At 52.5% G+C, this 14,919-nt stretch overlaps 5 protein-coding genes across 5 annotated transcripts; 3 read left to right on the top strand and 2 right to left on the bottom strand.

Moving 5' to 3' along the window:
• Nucleotides 1-3,215: 3,215 nt before the first annotated feature.
• Nucleotides 3,216-4,611, top strand: png1 (peptide-N4-(N-acetyl-beta-glucosaminyl)asparagine amidase; the record flags this gene model as incomplete). Its single annotated transcript, XM_058451031.1, has 2 exons — nt 3,216-3,745; nt 3,807-4,611. The coding sequence occupies 2 exons, from the start codon at nt 3,216-3,218 to the stop codon at nt 4,609-4,611; spliced, it is 1,335 nt and encodes a 444-aa protein (XP_058310493.1).
• Nucleotides 4,612-7,430: 2,819 nt separating this feature from the next.
• Nucleotides 7,431-9,053, top strand: N7498_003968 (MFS transporter; the record flags this gene model as incomplete). The annotated part of the gene is made up of 5 exons (XM_058451030.1): nt 7,431-7,712; nt 7,773-8,174; nt 8,232-8,349; nt 8,412-8,666; nt 8,716-9,053. 5 exons carry the CDS (start codon nt 7,431-7,433, stop codon nt 9,051-9,053), a joined length of 1,395 nt encoding a protein of 464 aa, XP_058310492.1.
• Nucleotides 9,054-9,619: 566 nt separating this feature from the next.
• N7498_003967 (uncharacterized protein) lies at nt 9,620-10,369 on the top strand (the record flags this gene model as incomplete). Its single annotated transcript, XM_058451029.1, has 1 exon — nt 9,620-10,369. The coding sequence occupies one exon, from the start codon at nt 9,620-9,622 to the stop codon at nt 10,367-10,369; it is 750 nt and encodes a 249-aa protein (XP_058310491.1).
• Nucleotides 10,370-10,723: 354 nt separating this feature from the next.
• Nucleotides 10,724-11,942, bottom strand: N7498_003966 (uncharacterized protein; the record flags this gene model as incomplete). The annotated part of the gene is made up of 3 exons (XM_058451028.1): nt 10,724-11,408; nt 11,479-11,824; nt 11,882-11,942. The coding sequence occupies 3 exons, from the start codon at nt 11,940-11,942 to the stop codon at nt 10,724-10,726; spliced, it is 1,092 nt and encodes a 363-aa protein (XP_058310490.1).
• Nucleotides 11,943-12,259: 317 nt separating this feature from the next.
• On the bottom strand, nt 12,260-13,982 carry N7498_003965 (glycoside hydrolase family 71 protein; the record flags this gene model as incomplete). The annotated part of the gene is made up of 4 exons (XM_058451027.1): nt 12,260-12,872; nt 12,926-13,151; nt 13,201-13,729; nt 13,803-13,982. 4 exons carry the CDS (start codon nt 13,980-13,982, stop codon nt 12,260-12,262), a joined length of 1,548 nt encoding a protein of 515 aa, XP_058310489.1.
• Nucleotides 13,983-14,919: the final 937 nt, after the last annotated feature.

The following is a 14,919-nucleotide window of genomic DNA, read 5'->3' as shown; positions in this document are numbered from 1 at the left end:
GTATACTGGAAGGAGCTTGGACGTTGTCTGCCCGACGCTGCGCAGGTGCATATACCTCACCCCGCTATACCCACGAACGGTCTCTTGCATTGATGGACCTCTCTAGACGTCTCCTCCGGACCAAAAAACTCATTTTCTTTGGTTATTACATTTGAAATTCCAAGGTTGTATACGTGTTGAATTCTCGGAGACGGTCCCATAGTCACAGCCTAGATTTAGCCTTTTTCTTCTTCCAATCCCGTAATTCCCGGGCTCTCTGTATATCTGGCATAGATAGTTCATGGGTTCAGTGGCTGAAAATTCAAGCTTATATTCTAGAAAGTTTCCCACCCGAGTCGGCGCCGGCACCGGGCTCGGTGGAATACATAGACTCCTCCTATCAGGGATCATTCCTAACGGGCTTTTCGGCTGAATAGAGTAATCGACCAATAGTTCTACTTAACCTACAGATGGGGTTGGAATAGAACGCTCGGAGAAGCTAGGGTCAGCTCGCGGTCGGACGCAGGATGGCTAGCAAAAATAATAGCGATAGTGAACCACGGAGCAGGGGGAAAGAAATGGAGTACATACCATTAGCGCAAAAGTACACTTGCGTACCCGCGTATGTTAAAATGACGAGTTCCTAAGCAGCTGGGCGCAAGATTCATCCAAACAGCCACATGACTCGTAAGCGGTCATTCCCGAAAGGTATATCGGAATGCCTTCGGTTATGCTCAGGCGTCGACCTTAGCGCTCGGTAGAGTTTCCGAAGAGGACCGAGCACTGAAAAGACTCAGACGTCTGCACCGGGAAAGACAAATGCCGTACATTTGACATCACTCTCCCTTGTCAGCGTAGCAGACCCGCAAGATATCATCGTGGATCGTGAGTTGCGCGGAAAGGAGGGGGGAAACGACTGCAGCGCACAGAAGCTGATTCAGTTATGAAAACTCTCTGAAAAAGTCGGTCAAATCAGGCCAACGTAAGGTGACAGGCTCCGCGGTGGGTGACGCGGAAGCGCAGAGCTAACGTACAGTAGCGCGCGCGATGGTGGACCGGGTGACTGAAAAATTTCCGAATGTTTTGAGTGCCGCGAGTTTCCATGACGCTGCTGGTTCTGCACACCATCTCCGCTACATTGCGCCGATGTGTGTCTTGGCCGATGGCAAAAATCAGATCAAGGAGAGGCGACGCCGGCGCTGTCGCAATGCCCAGTGTCTGCTCCAATCTGCCTCAGTCTCCGACGTTGGAAGCCATGCCAAGGGATCGTGCTTGGGGCACGGAGTGGGGAGCTTGGGGACGCGAATACGCCAGGACGTAAACCTATGGTACGTCCCAAGAGCAGGATAAGCAGTGTTCTTAGCTTCCAGGCTTAGCATTCTTAGCATGGGTTTGGCCAGTGGGCACGATGACGGCTCTTGGCTCTTGGCGTGGGGAGGTAAGCATTCGAATTGGTTCGTTTTCTCGGTACGAGGAGCCGGGACTTGGACTGTTCTCCGTGAAGAATGGACGCCTTGCGTATTGCAGACGAATCCGCTAGTGACCGACAGTACTATTGTCTCGTAGCCGACGTCAACGTGCCGTGGATTTGAGTTCAAGAGGCTGATAAAGGCTGAAAAGGCTGCACGGACGGTGGGCCAGGAGTGGTGCCCGGAAACAACCCGGCGTTTTGCGTGAAATGAGTCAGCCGTTGCGCCATCGGTCCCGTAATTTCACCTCGGCCCTCTTGTGAATAGCATCGCGAAATAATACCGACCGGGACCCCGATTGAAGTGGGTGTGGTTTTGTATCATATAGTGACCGAGTCCAGCACAGCACAGCCACGAAGGATGGAGGCTAGGATGGGGGCTGTGAGGTGGTTGACACGGGGATTTTACCCAGTGGCCGCGTCAGACACGAAGACCTATTGAAACGGGGCTGCCGGGGCTACGCGTCATGGTGGTAAGGTGCAGTCTGACCGACATTACGGGGCAGTCATGAACGGTCACTGATATCCATATCCGTGGGGGTCCCAGATCTGATCGGGTGATTTGAAAAATATCTTCCCAGGCAAATGCGCAGGTGGAAGACGTGTGTGTTCGGTGGAGATGTCGGCAGCGCAAGTGTGTGCGAATCGAGACAGCTGTTTGATGGGGCCGACCCTTTTTATTTTTTTATTTATTTATTTTTGAGGATTTAAGATTTATAATCTTCCCTTTTGGGTCTCTCACCGGAGGATTTCCACGGGCGGTGATTGGCGATCCGAGAGGGAGTGCGTAACACCTCCATTTAGAGTGCCCGTCATCAGATACGGCTCCGGGGGACCAAAAGAAGTCTAGAACGGACCTCGCACTCGCCGACCATCGAGCAAGAATTCCAAGGATGGATGGACCAACAGCGTGGTTGCATCGGATCGACAGGAACATCGAGTCATACCAGGCAGGACATTCTGGACTGCGACGGCAGATGCCAAGCCCCCTGCCCAGGGTCTATCTCTTGGTCAAGAAGTCTTGATCGAAGAACCGTGTCAGCACTCCCAGATCCGGTTTAGCGGCATGGACCCCAGCGAGGCTCTAGCCCGATCGTGCCTTCTGCCAAGACGGACGCTTGCGCGTCTCCGCCACCGGTCGCTGGTCCTCCCTTGGGCGTCGAACGCGTTATAGGGTACACGTCGAGACACGGGACGATCATCGAGATCTTCGTCCCAAGCCAACCCATGCCCTCATCTTGACGCTATACATACTTGCCCTCAGGCAGGGTCCTGTCCGGGCTATGCTACCGTAATTACTGTAGGGGGCCGCATACGGTTACGGATACCGTATACTTGGACACCTCTACGCCGAGATGGATGAGAGTTCCAATGCATCCGCAATAGACGAGTAGAGGCAGAGTAGAGAAAGAGAGAGGAGACTGGAGAGTATAGGGCTGCGTACGACGCCCTCGTACAACCCCGTGCGCGGCCAGCCCAAGTCATTACGTGTGCAAGGGAAAGCAAAGTTACAGGAAAAAAAGGGTCTTTTTTCTTGGCTCCGTTTCGCACACGCGGCTTTGGGCGCGGGGCCCGTGATTGGGGCAAGACGCTGACGACGCTCGTAATACACCGTACGCAGCTTTGTTGTACGCTGCCCACACTTCCTCTTTACCTTCTCCCCTTAACTTCCTTCCTTCTTTTCCCCAGCTCTTCAGCGTCCTTTCACCCCGACTCAATCTGGAGTCCTTTCGACTAGTCTGCCGCCGAGGTTGACTTTCCCCCGACCATGGCGGACGGCAGACCTCATCACCGGGCGCAGTCCCAACCCGCCACGACCGATTATGATGCGGTCTCACTCACCCGCGAGTTCGAACAGTTGATGCGTACCAAGCGCTTCAACCAGCTCCAGGAACACTCTCGATCACGAACAGCCTCTCGGTCGCCTGCTCCTCGTTCCGGTTCCATTCCGCCCCCGTCCAGAGCGCCTCCGCCGCCCCCCTCGTTTGGCGCCGATTCCCGCCCGGCCACGCAGCCTCAACCGCCATCTTCACCCGCTCTCCGGGGCCTGCCCATCATGCCATCGCCTCCGCAGGATCCCGCCTCGCTCAAGTTCTTCAATCTGCTCAAGGGATTGTCGGTGACACCGACCAAATACGAGAATCCCGGCCTGCTCGACGAGGCCCTGTGCGTCATTCCCTTGGACCGTCTGTATTCGGAAGCCGAGGAGGAAAGCCAGATCATGCAGGCCCAGGCCGCCAGCGTGGACGGAAAGCCGGAATGGGGCTATCAGGATTGTGTTATTCGGGCATTGTTGAGGTTGGTCGAGACCCTGCGTGGATCCCGAGCCCCAGCGTTACTAACATCCCTTGTTTGCCAGGTGGTTCAAGCGATCCTTCTTCCAATTCGTCAACAACCCCCCGTGCGCCCAGTGCTGCATGCCCACGATCGCACAGGGCATGACGCCACCGACTGCCGAGGAGGCCGCCCGTGGCGCCTCCCGTGTCGAGTTGTACCGCTGTTCCGGAAACTCGTGCGGCGCATATGAGCGATTCCCCCGATATTCGGATGTCTGGCAATTGCTGCGATCGCGCCGAGGCCGTGTTGGCGAATGGGCCAACTGCTTCAGCATGCTCTGCCGCGCGGTCGGAGCACGGGTCCGCTGGGTATGGAACTCGGAGGACTACGTCTGGACGGAGGTGTACTCGGAGCACCAGAAACGATGGGTGCATGTGGATGCGTGCGAGGAGGCCTGGGACCAGCCCCGTCTCTACGCCGAAGGCTGGGGCCGAAAGATCTCCTACTGCATCGCCTTCTCGATCGACGGTGCGACCGACGTGACCCGCCGCTACGTTCGCAACTTTCCCAAGCACGGCAGCCCTCGCACTCGTGCACCCGAAGAAGTCGTTCTCTGGTCCATTCACGAAATCCGACGAAAGCGTCGTGAGAACATGGGCAAGACTGATTTGCCTCGCCTAGTCAAGGAGGACGAGCGCGAGGAGAGGGAGCTTCGAGGCTACACTGCCTCTGCTCTCGCTGCTGAGATCAACAACCTCTTGCCGCGCAGCCTGGTTGGTCGCCCCGACGAGCAGAAGCACGCCGATGCGCGCCGTGAGGCTGAGGCCCAACGCGCAAATGCACGTCACGGCCACTCCGGCCCTGATCGGTCGGGCGGTGGACGGTAAATCCTCAGGACAACTCTACCTTCTCTTTCTTCACGGCTTTCCAAAGCCCTATTTGGGTTCCCTGTTTCTGTCGAACCCTCGAGCGACTCGTTGATCCTCCAGCCCTGAGCTGATAAGAGGACCGGGCGCCCTCGACTGAATCCTTGCGGTAACGCGGATTCGCCTCCGACCGGAGCCAAGATGAGCGCACTACTCACGTGGCTGGAATTTCCAGCGACCGCTGGCTCTACCGGGTCTCCCATCCTGGTCATACCAGAGCGCGACCGCAAACTAACTCGGAACACTCCCTTGTTTGACCCGCACACCAGCAAGGCTGGTGATGCTGGATACGGTGGCCCACATCAATCGCGGACCATCACCTCCCACATACGACCGACCAAAATTATCGATACGATACATCTTTCTCTTTTCATATCCAACTCTCATCGTTATACCACATGATATAGTAAGAGCTTTTAAATGCCTTGCCTGGACTACGGATTTCCGGTTTTCTACACTTTCGCATCATGGCATTTGGCTTGGGCATGGTTCTGCACGGCGCCAATGGTGACGACTTTGATTTCTTTTGAATTTTGCTTTATATCAACCTGACGGCACATGTTTTACTACGAGACACGGTTTTGCAGCCACTTCTTTTCCTTCGCCTGTCTTCGCTTCCCCCTGATATTGGGCCAGCGACCTCGATCTTTTCACTCTTCTATAATTCTGCCAACCCTATTCAATACCAATTCTTAATTATTTCTCAACCTCAATACCAGTCCATCAAGTAAATAGTAAGCTAGTAAATTCGGAGTAATCCGTACCCCAAAAATACCCCTTTGATTGTGATGTGCGATTATCCCCCGCGATGGCTTTCCTAGCGGCGACCCACCCTGCAAGTGGAGCATCGTGGACCCCTGGACGCAAAATCCGCGGCCTGCCGAGTCCTCCAGTAATCAAGTCCTACTCGCCACATAGTTTAACTGCTATCTACCACGATTTCCTTGTATGCTCTATGTAAACACAAACGCGAACTCGTGAATAACACTCACTCCGGCATTCAGTCCGGTGGAGACATAAGGCGTAGCGCCAGGTCCGTGGATATTTTTAGAGCAACGGAGCCGAGTGGGTCCAGGGTCTCACTACGGCAAAAGGGGCGGAGATGGACTTGGTATCTGCGTACTGTACTTGGTGAACGACGCCTAGGCTAGGGTACGTGGATTGTTTGGTAGTTATCTTGCCGATGTGTTGGCCGGGCCCATCTCGTTGGCTGTGGATTAAATAAACTGGACCCGGTTGCAGACACGATGCGAGGAGGGCCGATCACGCCAACGCAGGAATCCAGACTTGCAAAATCTGGATTCCTGGGCCCAGAATCCAGTATCCGGAGGCATCGTCACTCCGAATTCCGTGCGTTATGCATCTCGGCTTTATTCCCAAGGTTGTACCTTACGGTTGATGCGTAAAAGTACCGAGGTTAGAGATGAAATCTGCATACGTACGCACAGGGGCAGGGATATATGTACAAATCAGGGGCTTTATCAAAAATCGGCTCGGTACTTATTGGGATGGTCGCTTATCATGCGGCCGTTATTAATTCCCCATAGCGGTTGGTGTATCCTGTATCACGAGGATGCGACACGGCGATACCGCACGGTCGCTCGATCGCTAGTTCTGGACTATCATGGCCGTCCAGCGAGACAGAATCAGCTAGTGTGTACTACTGCGGAAAGTCGCTTGCACTGTTGATGTGCTTCCTCCCTCTGAGGGACCAGAGGAGACAAACGAGCTACAGACGAAGGAGCGAGTCTTGCGGAACCACAGCCGGGATCACCGGATGGGTTGGTTAATTCTGGATGCGCGAGTGTTCCGGTCAGTTTCCCGTGGTGACTCGAGGATCGACAGTCGTGATTTGGTAAAGCCACGGGCATTACAGATCTTCTACTCAATGCCGATCACCTTGCAAAATAGGCTGGAAGGTTCTTCTAATGCGAATTCTGGACCAAATGTATTCGATTCGCTGTAACAATGACGAGATATAGTTCAGTAAAGTCCTAAATCCACGCTTGTGTTTTGATATGAAGCCCAGAAGATAGAATGGAACAAAAATCTAGATAAAGTGTCGGGCTCCCTAGGCAGACGACGTACAAAAATATCCCATTTCACAGATGAGGATGAGATCTATTGATAGAGAGACCTCAGACAACTATAGTGCGTTACGGCACCGTACTTCCGTGATTCCCGTGGTTACCATACAAACTAAATAAGCCCGACAGTGGTGATTTACCAGATTTTCAACTCGACATAAGGAGATTACAAAGCCCAGGAATCTCTGCAGATGAAGACACTATTATCGTTTGGATAAGCTAAACTCAGCTTTAATTGTGTGCGGGGAATTTGCGTTGTAGTGTAGTTCGTATTTCAAATACATTCGGCCTTGACCGGACCCCGACTCCATACGGGAGGAGAGCGGAGGGGAGGGGAGGGGAGGGCAACGAGCACTAATTCGCCACAAGTGTCGACGCCATAAGAGACCTTCAGGGCCGGGATACCAACGCATGTCGTAGTTCAGGGGCAGAACTATTGCACGAGAGGAGCCAGAAGTCTCTGCGACGTTTACTAAACAGCCATCTGAGGCAGCCCCGACTACGACTACGTTGGAGCGGGAATCCATATTGACCATGTCGAACCAACCGCCAGATCAGCTGGCCGCACCCCAGAAGGCGACAAATGCCGGTGATAATGGGTCACTAACAGCTCGTAAAAGAAGGGAAAGTCAAGGTACATCGGATGGCAAGCGTTTAGCACACCCCCATCTCTACGAGGCGACACCGCCAGCCATGCTGGTGGACTTTGCCGGCAAAGATGACCCTTATCATCCACTAAATTGGCCTTTCCGGAAGAAGGTGATCACGACGTTTCTATATGGTCTCACTACGTGTTGGATAACGTTCGCATCGGCCATTTACTCAGCAGCAATTGAACGAATCGCGGAGGATTTCAATACCACACCGGAAGTTGCGGCTTCGGGCGTGAGTCTGATTGTTTTCGGCTTCGGAATCGGCTCGTTGATATGGGCCCCTTTGAGTGAAGTGTTCGGGCGGAAATGGGTCGTTATCGTGGTAGGTTTGCGGTAGTATCTAGGTGTTTTTCGAACAACTCGTTTACTGACTGCTGGCTAGCCTTACTTCATAGGCGGTATTTTCGCATTTGGAACTGCGACTGCCAAGGATATCCAAACCATCCTCATCACAAGATTCTTCGCTGGCCTGTTCGGCAGTGCACCGGTTAGCAACACGGGAGGTGTAATGGCAGATATTTGGCCACCTGAGCAGCGCGGAATCGCCGTGGTTGGGTACGCTGTCACCTTGGTCGGAGGGCCTTTGCTTGGACCGCTCATCGGGGCCGCCATAACCACGAGTTATCTGGGTTGGCGTTGGATCGAGTACCTGACGGGCATTGTTATGATGGCGCAGGTGGTCTTGGATATCCTGGTCTTGGACGAAAGCTACGCTCCGGTATTACTATCATACAAAGCCCGGAAACTCCGATTCGAAGGCAAAAATTGGGCATTGCATGCCAAGGTAATGATAGGCATCCGAGCTATGGCTGTCTGAACTACTTCTAAGGCATTGTTTTAGCACGAGGAGTGGGACATCTCCTTGAAGGAACTGTCACATAAATACTTGATCCGTCCCGTCCAGATGTTGAGAACACCAATCTGTCTGCTGATGAGTATCTATGCCGCCTTTGTGTATGGTACGTATCAAGCGTCCGTAGTCCTGAATTTTGATTTTTGCTAACATGCTAAATTTGTATAGGAATCTTGTATGCTAATCTTGAAAGTTTCCCTATCGCCTACCAAGAGGTTCGCGGCTGGGATCCAGTAGTGGGAAGTCTCCCATTCATCGCTCTACTCATCGGTGTCTTTTGCGCCGCTGCCGTGAATATCTACAACAACAAGTTCTATTTTAAACAATTTCGCGCCAATAACAACAGGCCTGTTCCAGAAGCCCGACTGCCACCGATGATGATTGGTGGCTTCGCTTTCACGGCCGGCCTTTTTATCTTTGGATGTAAGCTCAGCTTCACCCGACGAATATCGTCAATCTAACTGGAGAGCAGGGACTTCCTCCCCAAACATCAATTATTGGCCTTCTTTAATTGGCATCGGCTTTATTGGTCTAGGATTTACGACCATCTTCCAGGCAACTATCAACTATTTGGTTGATACCTTTACTCGCTTCAGCGCCAGTGCTATAGCCGCGAATACCTTTCTGCGGTCAATGACGGCGGGTGCGTTTCCCCTATTCATTCTTCCCATGTATCATAAATTGGGTGTGGATTGGGGCAGTACTGTCTTCGGTTGTGTCGCGGCCGTGCTGATTCCCGTGCCATTTCTTTTCTTTACTTGGGGCAAACGGATCCGTGCGCGGGGCGAGTGGAGTAAACAGACAGTTTAAATGTTAAATATGTGGCCTTGTATCTTAAACTATGACTCTAATTCTGCTTGGATGGTGATAGACAAGATATAACCAAGACCCTAGTGACATATATTTCTGAATAATGAAGCATTTCAGCTTCATTCACTTAAAGTCATTTTAGCCACCCTCAACCGCCTGCCTGTTGCCGCTCTTATCTCCTTGTAGTGCTCTATGCCTTCAAACCATGGGTTTAAGTATACCTTTTTTGTACTAGGCTTCATAGCCAACCAAAATGACTTGGTTTAAAATGGCCTAGTTTGAATGAACATTCTTTCTTTTCTTAATACGTTCCCTCTTCTACTTCTATCCTCTTCTCTCTCTCCTCTCACTTTTATCTCACTTTCATCTGACTTTTACCTCTCTTTTATCTCACTTTCATCTTACTCTTGTCTCACTTTCATCTTACTCTTATCTCACTTTCACTTCATAATCCTTTCTATTCCACATTCATCCTCTTCTTCCTCTTCTATTCTCCTCTTGTCTTTATTATACTTCCATTTTCTTAGCTCTCTAACACTTCTATCTACTTCCATCTCCCTACTATTATGTCCTTTCTGGAGGTCCCTCTAGGACCTTCCTGGGACCTTCCTCCTGGTCCAGGCGTCTTTACGCAGGACCAAATCAGGTGCATTGAGGAGGATGCAATATTCCTGCCCCTGCCCCAGCCCCAGCCTCTGTCACGGACACAATTCCCCAACAGGAAGAGAAAGGTTTCAGCAGCATTTAGTCCGCCGAGGTCTATGTCAAGCTCCTCCACCTTATCAGCGTCCATGGAGACTTGGGGTTTCCAATCCAATGCCATCCAGACCTTCGACATTCCGATGGCGGAAGAGAGCGTCGAAGCCCTTGAGTTCATTGGATTTGTGGCAGGCGCTGCGCGCCTCATCTACGACAGATATCTCAACCGCCCCGAGCCTGACCGAAATCCGGATGATCTTATGGCATATGCCTGTGGTTATATCACCTCTCTAAAGTTATCACGCTACGACAATATGAGCCCCAGAGAAGCGCTCAGGCAGATTGGCCTCAATCGCCAAATACAAGAAGCAATCCCTGACCCGAGATTCTCCCACGTCTTTGGCACACAAACTCTCTATTACTGGGCCGAGGATACCGTCAAAACTAATTATGCTGCTCTATTCAGCCGGCAGAGTATGCTTAAGAGTTATGCAGATCAGCGCATGACGCACAAGGAAAAGTATAAACAGTCGAGACACGAGGCCAGCCTCCCTCAGGAACAATGCAAGTCGCAACAGCCCGGCTATGACGGCGACCATCAACATAACACCTCGTGATTTCCAATTTCCCGAGGCGCACGTGGTGATACAGACTAATGCCGAGATCCTAGACACCGGGAATGTCCTGTATTATAACGTGCTTCCAGCACTCTCTTCAGTGTCGTCATTAGATTCCCAGTTATGGCCTCTCCCAGTCTGTATTCCGTTCAGTAGTTCTGCGGATTTCCATATTTTTGCTTATTTACTAGTGTCCGGGACGTAATAGATGTATAGCAATACCTACTGGGTTACGTTTATCTCCATCATCACGCGACACGCTCGGTAATCTAGCCATAGGCAGGAAAATATGCGAGCGGTCATATTAGATTCGGCGACAATTTTCCTGCTGCTCGTGCAGCTTCTCCACCTCCCTCACGGTGTCGTGATGCAACAGTCGATACCCCTCCGGTGCAAGTCTTCGCCGATCCGGTCCAGCTCGTGCACATAGTACGACTGGCCCTGCAGTCTGAGTTCCCACGACGCAAGCGCCAAGTCTCCCTTGGTTGGCAGGGCAAGTGATTTCGAATCCGCAATCCCAGCCAACGCAAACTGAGAACCGGAGCAGACGTGCGAAGGAAGTACCGGCCGCGGACTCGCACCACTCGAAGCCGAGCTGGAACTGGAGACGGAGCTTGAAGTAGACTCTTCATCGGAGCTAATCTCCAACAATCCGGGGTCCAGCACCACAGTCCGCCGAATAAGTCCCCGCGGACAGTTCACGCGTAGTCCGCTCAAGGGCTCGAGAAACAATGGCAGTTTCTCCACGGGCTCGCAGAACCAGCTGCTGTCCAGAACCAGCACGAACGACTGCAGACCAGGGAGTATGTTTAGCATGCGACAGCTTTCCAGCCACTGCGCGCGTCCTGCAGATACGTATACCGCGCGCACGGGGTCTTTGCTCGGAAGCCAGTGACCTGGAAAGGACCAGCGAAGCTCGACGTTTCGGATACAGTCCCAGTGATCCGAGGGCAGAGTCGGGCGCAGGTAAGATAGGGTCCAGGGGTTGCTAAACTCGAAGGTGTTGAGGGTGTAGAGGAGGTGAATGGACTCGTGGTGTCTAATATTGAATGCGGGTTAGAACGGTCACCCGGGGGGAAGCGCAATGCTTCCAGTGTTTCGGTTCATACAATTGTCGACTCGTCAATGCGAGGCCTAGTAGCATGTCTCGGTGGCGCAGATCGACGTCTTTCACGGGTTGTGCTATTCCAGCCCCGGTGCAGATCTCACAGAAGTTGGCGTGGATCCGTCGCCGCGCCTTATCTGATGTTGGGTTTTCACTGAGCGGACATACCATGTGTCCGAGTTTTTGGCCACTGCGCTGGATTATGTGTAGGCGCTGGTTACCCAGGACGTATTCCCAGATCATGAGCCGGAGCTCGGGTGATAGACGGGATAGTAGATGACATCGGGGCTGTGGTTGCCATGTTGATAGAGTGCGGCAGCGGGTTCGTGGTAGAGGAGGAGGTTTGTTGCCTGTCGCGTGAGCAAAAGTGACACCCCAATGAGCCGTGAGATCACTTAATCACTTACTCTGGTATCGCTGGACGAGCACGTCCTCCCACGAGAAAACACCCTGTTTGAAGCGGGCCATAGTTTATTTGGTGGAGCCGAGGAGATTCAATGCTTTTATACAGGATCTGCTGACACCTAAGACCCGGTGATCTAGCCAGGCACGGCCTGAAAACAGTTCCATTTGTTCCGAAGCAGAGACAAAGCCCCGACTTCGGGAGAGAGTCGGTGTGATGATCCTCGGATCGAATGAGATAAGGAGATTGCGGAGACAACACATCCGGTCCCACTTTGAGACTTTCCCGTATTCGAGAGAGTACATTTCTCATTTTGTAGCGACTGATCCTAGTGTACATTCATTATTCTTCAAGTCTCCCCGACCCTCAATGTTTTAACCTTTCACGCAGCTCCAGTCTCGACTGCAACCCCGCCGCTGACCGCACTCGCCCCCAAAGTATTCGTCGGGCACGCAACCTTCAGCCCCTGTGACAGCATCGCCAGCCCGGCCGGCTGAAGTCGGTCAATGGTGGATGGTGCTGGCAGTGTCCCCACGTACGCGTTGAAGTTGTAGATCCCGCAAATGCAGGTGTCCACGATGTCCTTCAGGCTGGTCCCCGACAGCACCGTCTGCCCGTCGCGAGTGACAGCAAACTTCTGCTGGCCTACGCCCATAGGTACCGAGTGTGCGCTGATTCCCACAGGCGCCTGGATGGATTGACTCTGGTCACCCGACTGCACGAGTACTTGGGCGGGGGATTTGAGGAGTGCGACGACGAAGACTTCGTCCTTCATGCTTTCCCATCCGTTGGGTCGGCCACGGAAGAAGTTACCGCTGGAGTTGTTGGGGTTGCCTTGCATCGTGTTGTCCGTGGCATCACAATTTACGTGTTTTGGCGTGGGTCGGTACCAGTAGACTAGCTTTTCCTCGGTGATGTAGTCCAGGGCGGTGGTGACACCGGCTTTGTAGGCTGCGATGAACGGCTTTGACATCTCGAGCCAACCGTCGTGAGGCCTTTTGTTATGGTTAACAGTCTGCACGTGGGATTTTCTCAGGGCAATACTGACATGTCCATCACCCACTTGGATGCGCCGTCGTCCGTATGAGGCGACGAGAGAGGTCCAGTGTAATGCGATTCTCCGTAGTCATTCCAAGTGATGATCTCTACAAAACGAGGACCGAGTTCCAGAATCTCTCGCCAGCGGTTGTACCAAAGAAGGTCGGAGGGGAATACCCAGTTCTTGCTGTACGAGACCTCTTGTCCATAATGAGTCGAGAACCACGCCGAGGCAGCTACACAATCAGTAAAATGAACATCCAGTCTCAGTCACTGAAGACTTACGGGCAATGTAGGGCTTGCCGTTCAAGGCAGCGATATAGGCTTTGTCGCCATCGGCCACGGTGACATCTTTGCCCCCCGAGGGAGCCTTATTATCGCCATTATTAGGCCAAGCCATCCAATTCAACGCCCCCTGAATAGCGTCGAAGTCCCCCTGGCCAGGATGGAAATTAGGCGCGAAGAAGAGATCTTGTCCCGCCGCAGAAGTCATAGCAGGAACATCAATGCCGTCACCCGAAAAGGAAGAAACAAAAGTCTTGCCATCGACCTTGAGCTGAGCAGAGTGGTCGGCATACTGGCTGATCTTGGCGCCGACGGCGCTGGCCTGGTCGATATGCCACCAGTTAAAGTCGAAGGACAGGAATACGTTCATTCCATTCCGAGCGGCGGAATCGTAGGCAAAGCCGAGCTGGGTGTCAGTGTAGGGATCAGTTCCAATGTTTAAGGCAAAGGCGTCAATGCCCATGTCTTTGGCGCGTTTCATATCATCGTCGTAATCTGCTGAGCTCTGGCGGTTGCTGGTGATACCAATCTAGATCCATGTTTAATATCGGTGTTCGTTATCGGGGGTGCGAGGGATTCTGTTCCCGGTACAAGGTACTCACCATGAAGTGGCAAAACACCAGTCTGTCAGTGGTTCCAGTCGAAGTCGAAGACGGGGCTGCCAAAGATTCCATGGTCGTAACGGTAGTGATAGTCGTGGGGGAGGGTGCAGGGCATGCCAGGGAGTTGGTAAATGGCGCTAGGAGCCCTATCAGGGTTGGGAGAAGGAGTGGATACAGCATGGTTCGCGTTACTTCGTGTTGTGAGACAGGTGGGGCTTGAGTTCCGTGATGCGAAATGCCAGATATGAAATGCTAGATTCGAGATGAAGGAGTGAATGTTTACAAGAATTGAAGGAGAGTGACGATGTAAATAAAATAAGGGAAGGGCAGCAACAAATGGAGTTTTCTTTTATGCCATTCTCCAACCCTTCGAGCCTGTAACCTTATCCTACTACCCCTAGAAATTTAGCCATCAACCAAAGAGCGCTTAGAAGACACATCAACCCCGTCACGGGGGATTACATGGCTGCTACAGTATCACCGTGTCAGACCGTGATTCTCGGCGCTAAGGACTTGCGGGGTGAACAGTGAGCGGTGAACAGTAAGGGATGTTCCCCATCCACTCACGATCCTTGCTATCAGCAGCAAAAAAAAAAGGAAGTGAATTCAAGAAGGTAGCAAGGCAGGCGACGTTCAAGCAGCGGCCCGATGTGACATGAATACCGGATCGCCATCGCGATCAGCCACCACTAGCGCCGGGGGCTAAACTAAGGATCTGCAAGTTCCATGAAAACCTTCGATGATGCCGGTGGCTGAGGAAGGGTCGCAGATTGATTTGACCGGACCCCTGGGCCCTGATTCAGAGACCGATCAGATCGCGCCCTTGTTCCCATCAATCTACGAGTTTCATCTACCGAAATTCTGATAACGCTAAGAACCCCCCATCTGTTTCTGCTTGACACGGGGTTGGCCACGCTTGTCATGCTTCAGACTCGGCCCTGCATACTGGGGATGTGTGGATGATGAGTCCGGGTACACAAAGCCCACTGTGCAACCCACTGGGCTAAGCATAGTTGTCAGCGGTTCAAACCCTAGGGGCATGCCTTAACTTTAATCTGGATGTCTACTGATTGGCAAGTTTTTCCTCTTGGATACATCATTACTCCTACTTCAAGTC

Source organism: Penicillium cinerascens, assembly GCF_028974065.1.
Source record: "Penicillium cinerascens strain IBT 15544 chromosome Unknown contig_24_segment0_segment0, whole genome shotgun sequence".
Lineage (NCBI taxonomy): Eukaryota > Fungi > Ascomycota > Eurotiomycetes > Eurotiales > Aspergillaceae > Penicillium > Penicillium cinerascens.
The sequence above is the reverse complement of the archived record's forward strand: the minus strand, read 5'-3'. Positions and strand labels throughout refer to the sequence as shown.